Source organism: Pangasianodon hypophthalmus, chromosome 3 (genome assembly GCF_027358585.1).
Source record: "Pangasianodon hypophthalmus isolate fPanHyp1 chromosome 3, fPanHyp1.pri, whole genome shotgun sequence".
Lineage (NCBI taxonomy): Eukaryota > Metazoa > Chordata > Actinopteri > Siluriformes > Pangasiidae > Pangasianodon > Pangasianodon hypophthalmus.
Genome location: NC_069712.1, coordinates 1,865,001 through 1,879,563, shown reverse-complemented (window position 1 = coordinate 1,879,563; position 14,563 = coordinate 1,865,001). Strand labels below are relative to the sequence as shown.

The window sequence follows — 14,563 nt, the reverse complement described above, 5'->3', positions numbered from 1 at the left end:
ACACACACACACACACACACACACGGCTCTTTTAGCCGAAAAAAAGACAGCATTTATTTTTCACCAAGTAGGGGAGGGGCAGCGACGTTTAAACCATTTTTCCTAAAGTGCTTCAGGAAGAAGTGAAAGTCTCGACTGTTCATGGTGGTGCTCTTTTCTTTATTTTATTTTATTTTTTTAATTCGGACGTGTCTAATTAACCTCATTAACCTCATTAACCTAATTAACGTATCTATTTTCTTAGTGAACTTGTACGCTTTGAAGCACGAGTGTGAATTTTTAAATGTCAGGAAAAAAAACACATTAAAAACATACACTCTGTAAGTCTTCTACATCGAGGTATGAAAGATCTACCGTTGATGGTACCAAATTAAAAGGTACAGTTAGTACCCTTTGTTTTTTAGACTACATGGTTTTGGTCCTCTATTTAAAGATATAAAAGATGTACACTTGATGGTACCACACTAAAAGGTACCGTTAGTACCCTTTATTCTTATATACTTCGGCCCTCTATTTAAAGATATAAAAGACGTATCCTTAATGGTACCACATTAAAAGGTACAGTTTAGTACCCTTTGTGTTTTAGACTACATCATTTTGGTTCTATATTTAAAGCACTGAAAGATGTACACTTGATGGTACCACACTAAAAGGTACCGTTAGTACCCTTATTCTTATATACTTCGGCCCTCTATTTAAATATATAAAAAATGTACACTTAATGGTACCACATTATAAGGTACAGTTTAGTACCCTTTGTGTTTTAGACTACATCATTTTTGTCCTCTATTTAAAGATATAAAAGATATATCTTTGACGGTGCCACAATAAGAAAGGTACATTTTTTTGGACTACATTTTACATATTATATAAATATATAAACCATCTACACTTGACGGTATCACCTCAAAAGTTAAATTTTTTCATATTCCTATTTATTTCATAGTGATTTATTTTAAATTTAAGACAGACTTTATTAGGAAATACGCTGCTAGATTCTTTGTGCCTGACCTTGGACATCAACACCTCTACCTGCCCGTTAGCACAGGTATATTCTGAGGTCTGCGTGGCAAAGAACGTGTTGCCGAGTTGCACGAAACGTGTTAATGAATGCGGCGGTTTGACAGGTCGCAGCCTCTGCTAATAAATGCGAGCTTACCTGCGTGACAGGTGAGCAGTCTCAAGTAACCCGACCTCTCGGTGCATTAAATAAGCGTGAACTGACACCACAGTAATTCGGCACGTTAGCATGAAAGGCAACGCATAGCACATGGAGTAGCAGTTACCACGTCGTTAGCGGGATAATAATTATTCTCCCACCCCCTGCGAGTCGGAGATGAAGATAAAATTGGGACTTCATGTGGAGCAATTAACTTTTATCTAATGAGAAAATAGGTCATGATGGGACTAACTTACCTGTAAGCTATGTGAGATAAGTGAAAGCGCCTACAGATTTAATTACGTAAATAATAAGCAAGTCATTAGCAGGAGGAATAGGACAGCATCTAACAAATTTGTTTGAGCCTTGAGAATTGTTAAATATGCAGTCTGAGGTACGAGCGAAATGAAACATCTCACCTGTCTCGGCTTCGTCGGGAAGGGAAAGCAGCATTGCATCCGGCCACCGTGCAGACGTGCATCTCTTTTAGGTGCACATTTTTGTAGTGCAGTTTGACACTGTAGGAGCTCTTGAAGCTCTTCTTGCAGACGTAGCAGATTTTAGGGTCGGGGCTGGAGCAGAGATCGCCCTCTGGAGACTGGGAGTGAAATTTCGGTGAACTTGATCCGTAACCCATGGAGGAGATGAAGCTCTCGTGCAAGGCAGCCATACTTGCAGCGGCTGCAGCTGCGGCAGCCATTCCACCGTTGTACAGGTTGTATTGCCCCATGCAGAACATGTCGTAGGTAGGATCGTTGAGTTCTTCTTTGATTTTGATGACCGGTTGATGTGGGGACGACGAGGAGCGTCTCTTTTCTTCCATCTCTTTATGGATGTGTCCGTCTTCCTCTCCATCATCCTTTTCTTTGTCCATGTTTCTTCTGGAGGTGTGGCGATGCTCTTCCGCGTCCATCGGCTCATCACGGTAGAACATCTTGGACTCAGAAGTCTCAGACTCATTCTCAAAGTCACGCTCGTGGTCCTGGTCCTCGGAGGTGAAGCTGTCCATGCAGCGCAGCTCACTGGTGCCTTCCGTCATCTCATCCTGGGAGGGCGACTGATGCCCGCTGCTGCTGTTGTTGTTATTGTTGCAGTTTCCATTGATATTATTGTGGAGGTGAGATGCAGGGTGACGATGATGGCAACTGTCATCATCATCATCGTCGTCTTTGTCATCGTAATCCTCCGGTACCTCTCGGTCTTTCTCGATCTTTACAGGCATGCTGGACTTGCGAGGCTTCTTCTTGGGCGTAGGGTCGATGGCGATGGGATCCGGGGCACCTGAGGTGGTGGAAAGGTGGTGAGACAAAGTTCCTGTCTCAGACATGTGGATGTTGTTGGAGCTGGCAGCTAAGATCTGCTGCTGTTGGTCCATAATGGAGGTGCTGTTGGTGGTAGTGGGTAAAATTGGACTGGTGGGAAGGGACACCGGAGGACTCACAATGTCAGCAGGAGAAAGCAAGTTGCGGTAGAAAGGTGGGATGGGTTGTACTGGCTGCACAGACTTCAGGGATGGGAAGACCAGAGGACTTTGAAGAGGGGATTGCATCATTGGATCGAGAGGAGGAGTTGCAAAGCCTAGTGGAGGCCGTCCAGGACTTGTTAGAGTGAATCCACTCTTGGTACTAGAGATGACTGGGGTGGCCGTTCCGGAAGTAGAGCGAATGAGGTCCTTATCTCGGTTGTTTCTCAGCATAGGCATGTGGAGGCGAGGGTTGGGATTGGCGCTGTGGCGATTGCGGCTACGCAGGGAGCTGAAGACCATGTTGCATCCCTCGATTGTACAACGATGCTTGATCTTCAGATGTACAGCATTATAGTGGATCTTTAGAGTGCCTTTGTCGTAGAAGGTCTTGCCACAGGCATTGCAGCATACGCGACCCTTGCGTGACGGAGTACCCATGCGCCGCATGCGGTGCATCTTGGAAGAGAACGAAGAGTGAAGGTTCTTTGACTGCTCATTTTTCACAAAGTGGTGGTCATTTATGGCATTGGACTGGGACTGCTGCTGTTGTTGGATCTGCTGCTGCTGCTGCTGCTGTGTTTGCTGTTGTTGGACTTGCTGTGCAGATGGAGTTGTTGTGATAGGTGATGATCCATTAGGTTCCGTCTTGGGCTCAATGGAATTGGGAATGGCCCCTATGGCGCCTCGGTTTGGACTCTGGCTGTTTCGAAAAGGCGATAGAGACACTTCAGATTCACTGCTCTCTACTGGTTCACTCTGATTGGAAAGGTTTGGCTCTCGGAGCCTCAGAGCTGCTTGGTCCAAGTTTAGCCCATTAGGCGGCAGCCCCAACATGGGAGCTGAGACAGGATTGATGTACTGAAAGGGCAGCAGGAAAGCCAAACTGTTGGGGATGTTCTCAAAATGATGGATACTAGAAGGGCTGCTGTTCTCCAAGTGTGTAAGGAGGCCAGGACTGCGAGTGCGGTTGTTGCTTTCGATAAAAGTCCGGATGCCAGAGTCAGCCTTTGACGAGGGCACCGTGACCGCTTGGCCTTCCTTCTCCTGGATCGCCATGAGCTCCACGATGGATTTGGTCTCTCCGAAGCGTAGAAACTGCTGCAGGGTAATGATCTCCTCTTCACGGGACATGATGGTCCAGCGGTCCAGCACCTTGCCTGCAGCATCCTAGAGGCCATATCAAAGGAAAGAGAGAAGGAAAAAAGACAAACACACAAAAAAATTATTGATTCTGCATAATAACGGCAGTCTGAGGAGGAGGAAAAGGGCGAATATTTGTTAGCGAGAAGAAATTCCCCTGGAGCAACTGCAAAGACCGATAATGGGGGGGTTTACTCTGAATCTCCACAGTAAGAGTTCGTCTCCTCCACATTTAATCAACCAGGCAAATGCAGACGTTAGCCTGTTAAAATGTAAACGCTTTCACCAAAACAATGCTAAAATTTGATGAACTTGTGAGATTATGTTTTAGAAATCATATTTTATAGTATACAGACAATGTTCAGACCTTTTTAAACCTGAGAAATGAAAGAAAAATGTTAAAAATGGGAAACTAAAAAAATTTATTTTGTCTCTATTTTGTTGTAAAGTTCAAAGACACTCTCCGGGGGTTAAGAGCACGTTGAGACGCAGCTCCATAAACTCTCTACATGAATTTAATGTGACATTGACATATTGGCTTTTTAGACCGTTTTACAAAATGTTTAATTTTTGACATCCGGTGACAGGCAGACAAAAAAAAAAAAAAACGCTAATGACCTCATCCTTATGTCATTGTTTTATCATTTTATTTTTATTCCACTTCACTAGCTGCATTATTTTGCATAAAATATTTTCACTTGTTTTCTTTTCTTTCATTTTAAGTTTCTTATTTTGGGTAAGAAGGAGAGTGGGTGAAAACCGAAACACACACACACGCACACACACACACGCACACGCACACACTCTGTCAGGTGACAGTTTAAAAAAGTGACAGTTAAAAAAAAAAAAAAACTCTTAACGACACCACCGCTGCATGAAATATTTTCACTTCATTTTCACTTATTTCCTGTTTTATAATTTAAAATATGTCTCCTATTTTGGGAAAGGTGGGGTGGATTTGGTTAAAAAAAATTAAATAAAAAAAATCTTGTCTCAGAGTAAGTGATGTTGAACATAAAAATAAGGAATCTCATGTTTATTTAAGCATGTCTTTGAAGAAGCCTTGGAGGTGACAGCGATCTTGCATTACATTCATTAGCGAGGTTTGAGGATGAGTATTTACCGAGCTTTATGTTAATGGAGTTTAAAGGACGCACGTCTTGCGTCAGATTAAATATTAATGAAGGGAATACTTTGGTGTCAAATGGAAAAAAAAAAAAAATTATAGCGATAGCGTTTTGCCTTCAGTGGAGGGGGGTGGGGGGCAATGAGGCGAGCAGTGATGTACTGTAAAAAAAAAAAAATGTAAAAAAAAAATGGACGGATCCCAAACGGGCCTCGGATTTTCTTTCGCGGCGCTAGAAGCGTGGGAAAGAAGTTTCCATGTTGAGAAAGCGTTATTGCTCCGGGAGGAGGAATAAGCACCACTTCCAGGGAGCTTTCTCTCTCTCTCTCTCTCGTTCTCTGTCTTTTTTTTTTTCCTCTCTCTCTCTGTCCTTGGCCGGCGTTTTAGGAGGTGGTGTTATTAACCGCTGAAAAATAAAACGGTCGAGTTTTGCACACTTGGCCACTGTCAGACGCTGAGACATGGCAAGGGACTCTGGGAAAAGAATCTTGGCAGCGTCGAATCTCTAGATTTGCGGTCAGGAGTGGAACTGCGATGGGATGCGCAAAAAAAAAAAAATACAACCATTTATATATATATTTATTTATTTATGTATTTATTAAATTTTTTGCCCTTTTTGGTGCCCTTAATGCTGCAACATCGCATTTAAAATCCTTATTGGCTCTCTGGAGGATGCAGATGGCAAACGGTGCATTTTTATTTACTGAAGGTCTGAGTTTATATGTAATTTTTTTTTGTCCGATTTTTTGTTATCGTTCACTATTAGAATCGTCATGCTGTATATTTTCAAGAGGAAAAAAAAAAAAAGGACACCGGAGTGATGAAATAAAACCTGGGTTTCTGGTACTCAGACTTCTGGCCCCTACTGGAAGTGTTTTAAACTCCTGGTGTATTGAAACGGCCATAAAAGCTACGATGCAATAAGTGTGCTACTGCGATCCTGCTGTGCTGCTACGAGTGGGCGTGCAAGAGGCACAAAGACAAGGAGAGAGAGAGAGAGAGAGAGAGAGAGAGAGAGAGAGAGAGAGAGCGAGAGAGGGAATGAGGGTTCTCATAAATGATCCAGTTTACGCTGCTAAGGGCCTCCGAGACTCCCAAAGTCCCAGAGAAAAGGTGACATGAAGGGAGCGACGCTCGCTCTGACGACAATTAGACACGACGCGAGAGGCGTCTGGCCGTTCCTGCTCAGATCTATAAATGATAAATGGCAACTGAGGAGTTTAAGAGCCGTGTAAAAAAAAAAAAAAAAAAAAAAAAAAAACCAACAGAACCAAAAAAAAAAATGGGGTCTTTAAGGTGAGCTGGGAATAAATGTTTAAAGAGAGATGGAGAAGTCAGAGGAGAGGGAATATGGAGAAAAAAAAGAAGATGGATTCTTGGGAGACGGCACGTCGACGGTCGACGGTCGCAGGGGTGTTTGTGTGTTAAATATACATTAAAAAACTTTTTACGCTTTCATTCCGTGTGCGAGTGTGAGTTTAGCCCCGAGGTAAGACTTTAAATTTCAGCCTCCTCGCTATTATGTTATACCGCACTGCCCCGCTCGCTGCTCTTAAATTTCCATTTCATTTAATTGAAAGGAAGGAATAGAAAAAAAAATTCTGTGGGAAAAAAAAAAAAAGTGAATTTCTAAATAAGAATATATTCAGAAGCTTGGAAATAAGCACAGTGGAAATTAATTTCTAATGATTTATCTGTTACAGTCCCTGTGTTCTGTCATGGGGCTCCCACACACACACACACACACACACACACACACACACACACAGAGCAAGGACGTCCCCAAAAAAGGACATGTCGCAATAAAGAACGACAAAATCGGCACTAGCGCTAATTCTCTGTATTTGCGTTACCGCGTAAATAGGCTTTGAGGAGCCATTATAGTGTGTGTGTGTGTGTGTGTGTGTGTGTGTGTGTGAGTGTGTGTGAGTGTGTGTGTCCACAGCTGGAGAGCAGCTCTAAGCAGGCTGATCCTAATCAGAGATCACACACTCGTTCATCACTCCAACTCTGCTGCTATCAGCACTCGGCCTGCTATTACGCGTCGAGTGAAAAGATTAAACACACACACACACACACACACACACACACACACACACACGGTCCTGGGTTAAAACTGCAGAATTGTGTGTGTTCAGTTCTGCCTTTTTTTCCCCCCCTTTAAGTAAAAAGGTCAGAAACTAGCAGTTAAAACGCCACACATGCTACCAGAAGCTAGTTTTCTGATGCTAACTGCTACTTTTTTATTCTTAGCCTTGAGTTCAGAAAACATTCCTTATTTGAAAAAGTATTAAATAATAAATAAAAAAAAAAACTTGTGCTGATGTTATACTGTAGTGTTCTGTTCAGTTTGGGGTTTTAAAGAAAACTAAACGAAGCTAAATATCTACTCTAATTCTGTAATTAGCATGTTTCCAAAACATATAGAGTGAAAGAATGCAATGCTAACTGCTGGTTTTCCTTTATTACTAGCTCATTATTGGCCACGTTAGCATGTTTAGAACATCCATTCCACCTTGTTTATTTTCATTTAAACATAAACTTTCAACTTTCATACTTTTCAAACATAATATTTAATCGTATTTATCCTAAAAAAAAAAAAAAAAGATGAATTGCAGAGTAACAACATAAAGTAACAAGGCAGAAATGAGCAGTTTGATGCTAACTGCTGCTATTCTTTCATTACTAGCCACATTATTAGCATGTTCGGTTAATGTAAAATAAAATAATATTGTAGTAAAATAATATTAATGTTACAGAAATTATGTCTATTATGTCATTTTGAAGCTGAAAGTCATAACATTGTGAAATAAAGACCTTTAAAAATCAGTTTATGCTAACGGCTGCTAGTGGAATGATGCTAACAGCTAACACCAAGCTCAGTATTAGCCTTGTTAGCATGTTAGCATCCATTCCATTCCACCTTGTGGATTTGTATTTAAACAGGTAAAAACTGCAGCATATTAATAATCATTAAATAAATCAGAAGTCAAATTTAAATAATCATATTTATAGTTTAAAAATAATAATAATAATAATAAATGAAATGTCTAAAAATCAAACCGCTGAACAACTAGCGGTTTTATTGCTAACTTTCATTATTAGCTTATTCGGCTATTTAAAAGTTTTTAAAAAAAATTAAATCACAGTAAAGTAGTATTGGTATGACAGGAATTATATTCAGGTTATTTTTTTAAACAATGTGAAATAAACAGGATTTTTAAGGATAAATATATGTTAGTTTATGCTAACAGACGCTAGTGGTGTGATGCTAATGGCTAGCTTTCTGTTGTTATTATTAGCATGTTTTTGGAAAATGATCCTTTTCACCTTGTTAATTTAATATAACATGTAATAATTGTGCTCTGTAATAACTCTACTGTTTAGTGAGGTACAATAAATATATATTTATATATATATTTTTTAATTTTTAAGTGTTTTGTGCATCAAAGAAAGACGTTCAGGTTCAGTGAAAAAAGTTAAAGGAGAGGTGGAGCTTGTGGAGGTCTGTTTCCAGGATTGAGGATTGATGAATATTAATGAATTATTCATATGAATGAATAATTAGTTACAGTTGTAGTGCTGTAAACATGCAACAGGACGAGTCACGATAGAGTTAAACACTCGGAACTGTTTCTCGGAAACCCGGCGTCCACACACAGGAAAGGAATGTCGTTATTTTAATACTGACTTATTTACATTGCATTTAGAGCCGGTGACCGTGGCGTACTTTTTAAACAAACCCGACGCGGCCAAGCATCACTTAGGAGCTTATCGCGTATTCCTTTCAGAGCCGAGCGAACGAGGAGACGGGTTTTTGGCCGCAACGTTTTGGTCTGAGGCTCTGAGGGCGGCCAGCTGTCACGACACAGGTCACACACACTCACACACACTCACACACACACACACACACTCGTATCCGCTTTTCCAGATCTCTGAGACTCGCAGAAACTCGAGCTCGCGTGAGCAAACGCACCACGCAATCAAGGCCGACTGGAGTTTCTCGCTCGCTGGAGAAACATCATGTGCTTTTGGTTACGTTTTAGGAACTTCTCAATATCGCGACTTTCCTCCATTTCAAATGTTTCATCTGGAACAGAACCAAACACCAAACTCGACACGAAGCGTATATTAGATTTCTACATCACCACATGAGCGCCAAAACTTTTATCATCGTTTACAGTGTTTTCATGCTTTTCACTCCGAGAAGAATGCTCCTTCAAAACCATCCAAAAAAAAAAAAATCTAAACATTTCTTTGTGCTGTATTTGGAACGAATTTTGATGGATTTAATCTCAGGTACACGAACGCTGCTCCGAGAACGAGGCTTCTGTCCAAACGGAAAACAGGAGCGGTTAGGTGACGTGTCCTTTGAAATGTCCTCAAGTTAACAATAACAAAATATCATGAGATAACATAAGATTAGAAAGATAAGATGAAATGTAATGAGGTGAGAAGATAAGATCATGTAAAATGAGATCAGAGGAAATGAGAAGATATAACATAAGAAAAGATCTACTTAGATAAGATAAAATGGAAGGATGAGGTGAAAGATAATATAAAGATAATAAAATGAGACAAGATGAGATAAGATTATATAAAACGAAATGAGATAAAATGATAAAATGGGAGGGCGATGTGAGAAGATAATATAACAGTAGAATGAGATAAGATCATCTAATAAAATGAGATGAGATAACACAGGATAATATGAAATGAGATAATATGATAATGTGATGTGAGATAAGATAAGATAATATAAAATGAGATAAGATGATAAAGCAGATTAGATTAGATAAATTGAGATGATTAGACATAAATTAATTGGATAAGATTAGACATGATTTAAGGAAGAGATAGTGTGAGAAGATAAAATGACATGAGATGGTGGGATGATAAAATGAGATGATGTGCGAGAAGATAAAATGAGATGAGACGTGAGATAATTAAATGAGATGAGCTGAAGTGAGAAGATAAAATTATATGAGATGATGCGAGAGGATAAAATGAGATGAGATGAAGTGAGATGACAAATTGAGATGAGATGATGAGAGAAGATACAATAAGATGATGTGAGAAGATAAAATGAGATGAGATGATTTGAGAAGCTAAAATGAGATAATATAAGATACTATCTCTTAACCACTCAGCTGCATCCTGTCTCAGTTGCATCCTAATCCACTTTGGATAAAAGATTAAAACGAGTAAAATTAAATGTAAAGATAAGAGTCTTTGTGTAATTATTTTCTGGAGGTGATGAACGAATGGAAGAAAAACTTCCAGAACTGAATTTACTAAAAGAAATAAAAATTAAAAAGTGTACGTTTGCTGTCCAGACTTTATTTTCCCCACTTTTTATTCATAACGCATGCTGAAGACATCGCTGTGACTCTGTAACCTGCCGTGAGAAGCTCTTTGTTTAGAGGAACTCGTCTCCCAATTAGCTTAATGTGCCTTTTTTTTATATGAAACACCCCCCCCTCTTGCCCCTGCCCCCCTCCCCTCACTGCCGCCTCTCAGTTTCCCTTAGAAACCTCATTACTGCCCCCCACGCGTCCCCTGGCGCTAAGACGGATTAGCTTGTCACCGCAGTCCCGTACAGGACGCCTCTGAATCGCTGTCTGTGAGGTTAATGACAATTATCGAATAATTACACTGCTGTAAGTCGTAAGCGTCCATGCTATCTATTGGAGTGTGTGTGCCACTGTGTCACCCCGGAATGGAGCCGGTGACGGGGGGTATTTATCTCTCGACGGCCCCCGTAATGGCACCGTGGGCTTGTAAACGATCAGCGAGGGGAGCTACAGCGGAGGAGAGCGATGATCCAGCTTTGTGTCAGCAAGAACAAAGACAACAATTATGCAATTAGCGCGACGGCGTATTAGCATCGCCGGGGTTAGAGTTTTATGATCAGAGTCATTAAGGGGAAAATATACATCGTAGCGAATGTGTGTTGTTATTTACACGGTCATGTGTGTTTGTTAGGTTGTTGTGCAGTACACTGTGCGAGCCTTGATTCACTAACAGAATCCAGGGACGATTTGCGTCTTTCAAATCAGCAAAATAACATCCGTTTTTACGTTTGCAGCCTTAATGAGTATGCGCATGTGGGGCGGAGTTAATGCAAATCGAGCAGGTCACTTCAAAGCCCGTCTGTCAGTCAAAGACAAAATAAAACAGACAAACAAAAAAAAAAACGCAACGAAGTTATACCTTAGTAAAACAATGCGAAAGTTTCTTAAAATTATTATTAATTCCTGAACTCTGGATTCTGATTGGTCAGAAGGTGTTGATTAATTTTCTATAAAAGCAGCTCTGACAGTAGTGCAGATACAAATCGCAGGTTTATTTATAATTATTGCACTTGTTCGAATATGTTACGAATTAGCTAATTAGCTAATTAATGAACGTATGTAATTGTTGATGTGGTGAAGTTTTCTGTAAGGAGATTTAGGGAAGGAGTCTCCAGTATCAGCGCTTTGTAACAGTCAGAGGTGAAGCTGTAACGTTAAGTTTTCCGACATCTTCAGGACAGAGGAGTTTACGCTTTTTGCGGTTTCTCACTAACATGATTTTTTTGTCTTACTAATTTCAAGAGGGAGAAAAAAGCTGACTGACTGTTTATAGCTGCTATAACGCAAGTGATACAAACTTTAAATATAATCGTAAATGGATAAAGTTGTGCTTTAATAAATATGGATCTGTAATCCTTGGCCGTGTGCTGTGGTGAAAGAGGAATAAAACACTCAGGGTGGAACAGTAACTCTGCTTCATCTCTCAGCATTTCGCAGTAACTAGCTCGACGCAGAGTGTTTTATTGTGTAAACAGTGTTTCGACGAGTGTCTGGTTAGCTTAAATTTTTGTCATGTTCGAGTTCCAGCGTAATGATAATTTGAGTTTGAGCGAAATCGTGACGATTCATGATCAAGAAAAATGAGCATATGTAAAAAAAAATGTCATTACATATTGCATCATTCATAGAGAGGTTTTTCTGCGTTGCACTGCTTTCTGGAATGTGAGTAAGTGTGTGTATTGTTGTGTTGTGTTGTGTTGTGTTGTGTAGCCGTTTCAGCGTGTCCACTCCAGGCCTGGGAAGCGCTCTGATCAGTGAGCACTTCGCTCCCGGCGGACCCTCAGCACGGCTCCCGTATTGATTCGCGGATCTTTTCTCGCATCCTAGACCCCAACAAAGACCCCAGTATCACTGTATTCACTACTTCAAGGCGGGTTAAGCAGGAGTCCCCCTGTGATCTGAGCCAGGGCTTGAACCCTCCACTTCCTCAGTAGTCTCCCTTCTCTTTTTTTTATGTTTTCCACCTCTGAATAATTTAGGAGGGACGCGGCGAGCCTTTTCCAAAGCCCGGCGCCTCGAGCCATGACTTCTGAAAGAGGCTCACCAGAGACTGGATCTGAGGGTCCGGCGAGAGACCAGACGTCCATCCAAAGAAAAAGACACGACCTTTATACACAACACAGCACGGTGACCTCGCATGGCATTAACCCCTCCTCTAGTGCGCACTACTTAGTCCCCTTGCTCCAAAGCTGTCTTCTTAATTATATATAAAAATCCCTGAGCTTTCATCTGAGTGATGATCGATGTAGATGTAGAAACAAAGCAATGAAACGTTTCCTTATGAGAGATGAAGATACGCCGATGACATCATACATCTGCACGAGGTCACACAGCCATACTGGCGCTTCGAGTCCGCTCGGCTAAGGACGGAGCGCAAATATTTTCCCAAACAATGTAAGCCTTTATGCAAATGTGTGTGATGAAGCACTGTGATTAGCCAATCAGATTAGGAAGAAGACTACTGGTGAAAAAAATGTCAAATTTATCAGCATCTTAAAAGTGTCCCTGCTACACAGCATCATGCTAGCACGTGCACACATTGTTTAGCATTACAGTAGTTAGCTAATCAGTTAGTTAATCAGCACGTTAGATAGCTACATTAGCTCATTACATAGATTTATTTATCTGACAAACTTAAAGTCATCGTCTCTCCAGTTGGCTATTTCAACTAACTTTGCAAACAATTTCAGATTTCATGAACCGCTGAAACACATTGCTTTTTCCCGCTAGGTTAGTTTAGCTGTTACAGGTAGATTACCTTTTACTTGTGAAGTTAGCTTTCACTTGCTAGGTTTGTTATCACTCATTAGATTAGCTTCCACTTTCGAGATTGCCTTTTCCTTTATTTATAAGTTAGTTGTCACTTGTTAAGTTAGATTTTATTCTCTAGGCTAGCGAACATAACGAGTTTTACTCGCTAACACAGCAGTTATCACTCTCCAGGTCAGCTTTCACTCCGTAACTTTAAGTACTAATGAGGCCTCAGAGAATACACTTTTACTGTTTTTTTCATTTATATTAAAAAAACTGAGAACTTCATCCACGCCAGTTTTTCTTTAATCCTGTTTTTTTTTTACTGTTCCACTGCGTTTTGAGCTTCAGCACTCACAGGTCGTGTTGGAGTGAAGAGAGACGGGAAGATGAGTGTGTCCAGACCTCATGGATGAAAAACGACCATAAATGACTATCCCCGATCCCTGGAGAGGGAAAGAAAGGAAAAACGGGAGGGATGGATATCCGTGCCGGGATGGACGAGCCTGTTTTCATTTTACCAGCAGAGTGAAGAAGAAAGGGGAAAAAGAGTTGGATATTTTCACCATGTGCTTCTCTGTAAACTCCACACGGCCTTCATACGAGCTCATATTTATCACCATCATCTGTACTGAACTTTATCCTCACGCCTGTCCGTCAGTTTCTTCTCTGTCTGCTGCGCTAATCAACTGTGCTTCATGCTAATGCGCTACACTGGCACTGAAAGGAAACTAAGCTGATTTGATTTTACTGATGGTTGTCACGGTAACGTCAAAGGATAGCAAACCAGCGAATTATTGTTGTTTTTTTATAAATATTATGATTCAACAACAACAAACAGGTATTGAAGCTAGCTAGCGTAACTTTACGATCTGTTACAGGTTGTTAATCTGCTAATTAAACACAGAGGGCGTGGCCCAATATTCTAATGAGCATACTTGATTGACAGCTGTCTGAGACTCCGCCTACAACATTGTTTAAACAACCAAACACTTTCGCACTAGATCAACCTTCATTCATTCTCTAGATTAACCTTCACTCGTTCTCTACAATAGTTTCACTCGTTCTCTAGATTATCTTTCACTCGTTCTCTAGATTATCTTTCACTCTTTTTCAAATTTTTTCACTTTTTTGATTAAAGCTTGATAAAATCTGATTGGGCGGGACGAGCGATGTCAGCCTTGTGATTGGTGAATCTTACGGAAGTTTTACCTGAGATTAGCCCCGCCCACTTTACACCTGTAAAAATCACCAAACCGAGGCTTTAATGTAACGATAACCCGATAGCATGTTTCTTCCACTGCTTGGTTAACAACTGAGTGTTTTTGGGGATGTGTGTGAGGTGTGTGAGGTCAGGACTGGGTCTGTGAGACAGATGTGAGGTGTGTGAGGTGTGTGTGAGTCTCGCAGGCTTCGGGGGAGTGTGTGAGAACCGTTGCGTATGTGTGTGTCTGTGTGTGTGTTTGTGTGTGTGCATGAACCTCCTTCACTGCTCCACCGTCTTTTATCATTTTCTCATCTCTCTTTCTGCAGCATCGGCTTGGCGCGGCTTTACAAAGGTGCATCAA

General features: G+C 40.8%; 1 protein-coding gene across 3 annotated transcripts in view; it reads right to left on the bottom strand.

The window, feature by feature from the left end:
• bnc2 (basonuclin 2) overlaps positions 1-14,563 on the bottom strand; it is a 204,030-nt gene that overhangs the window by 16,149 nt on the left and 173,318 nt on the right. For all 3 annotated transcript variants that reach the window (XM_034302883.2, XM_034302884.2, XM_026911049.3), the window contains one exon: positions 1,579-3,791. In XM_034302883.2, the coding sequence (XP_034158774.2) occupies positions 1,579-3,791 (2,213 nt within the window). The remainder of the gene's footprint in view (positions 1-1,578; positions 3,792-14,563) is intronic.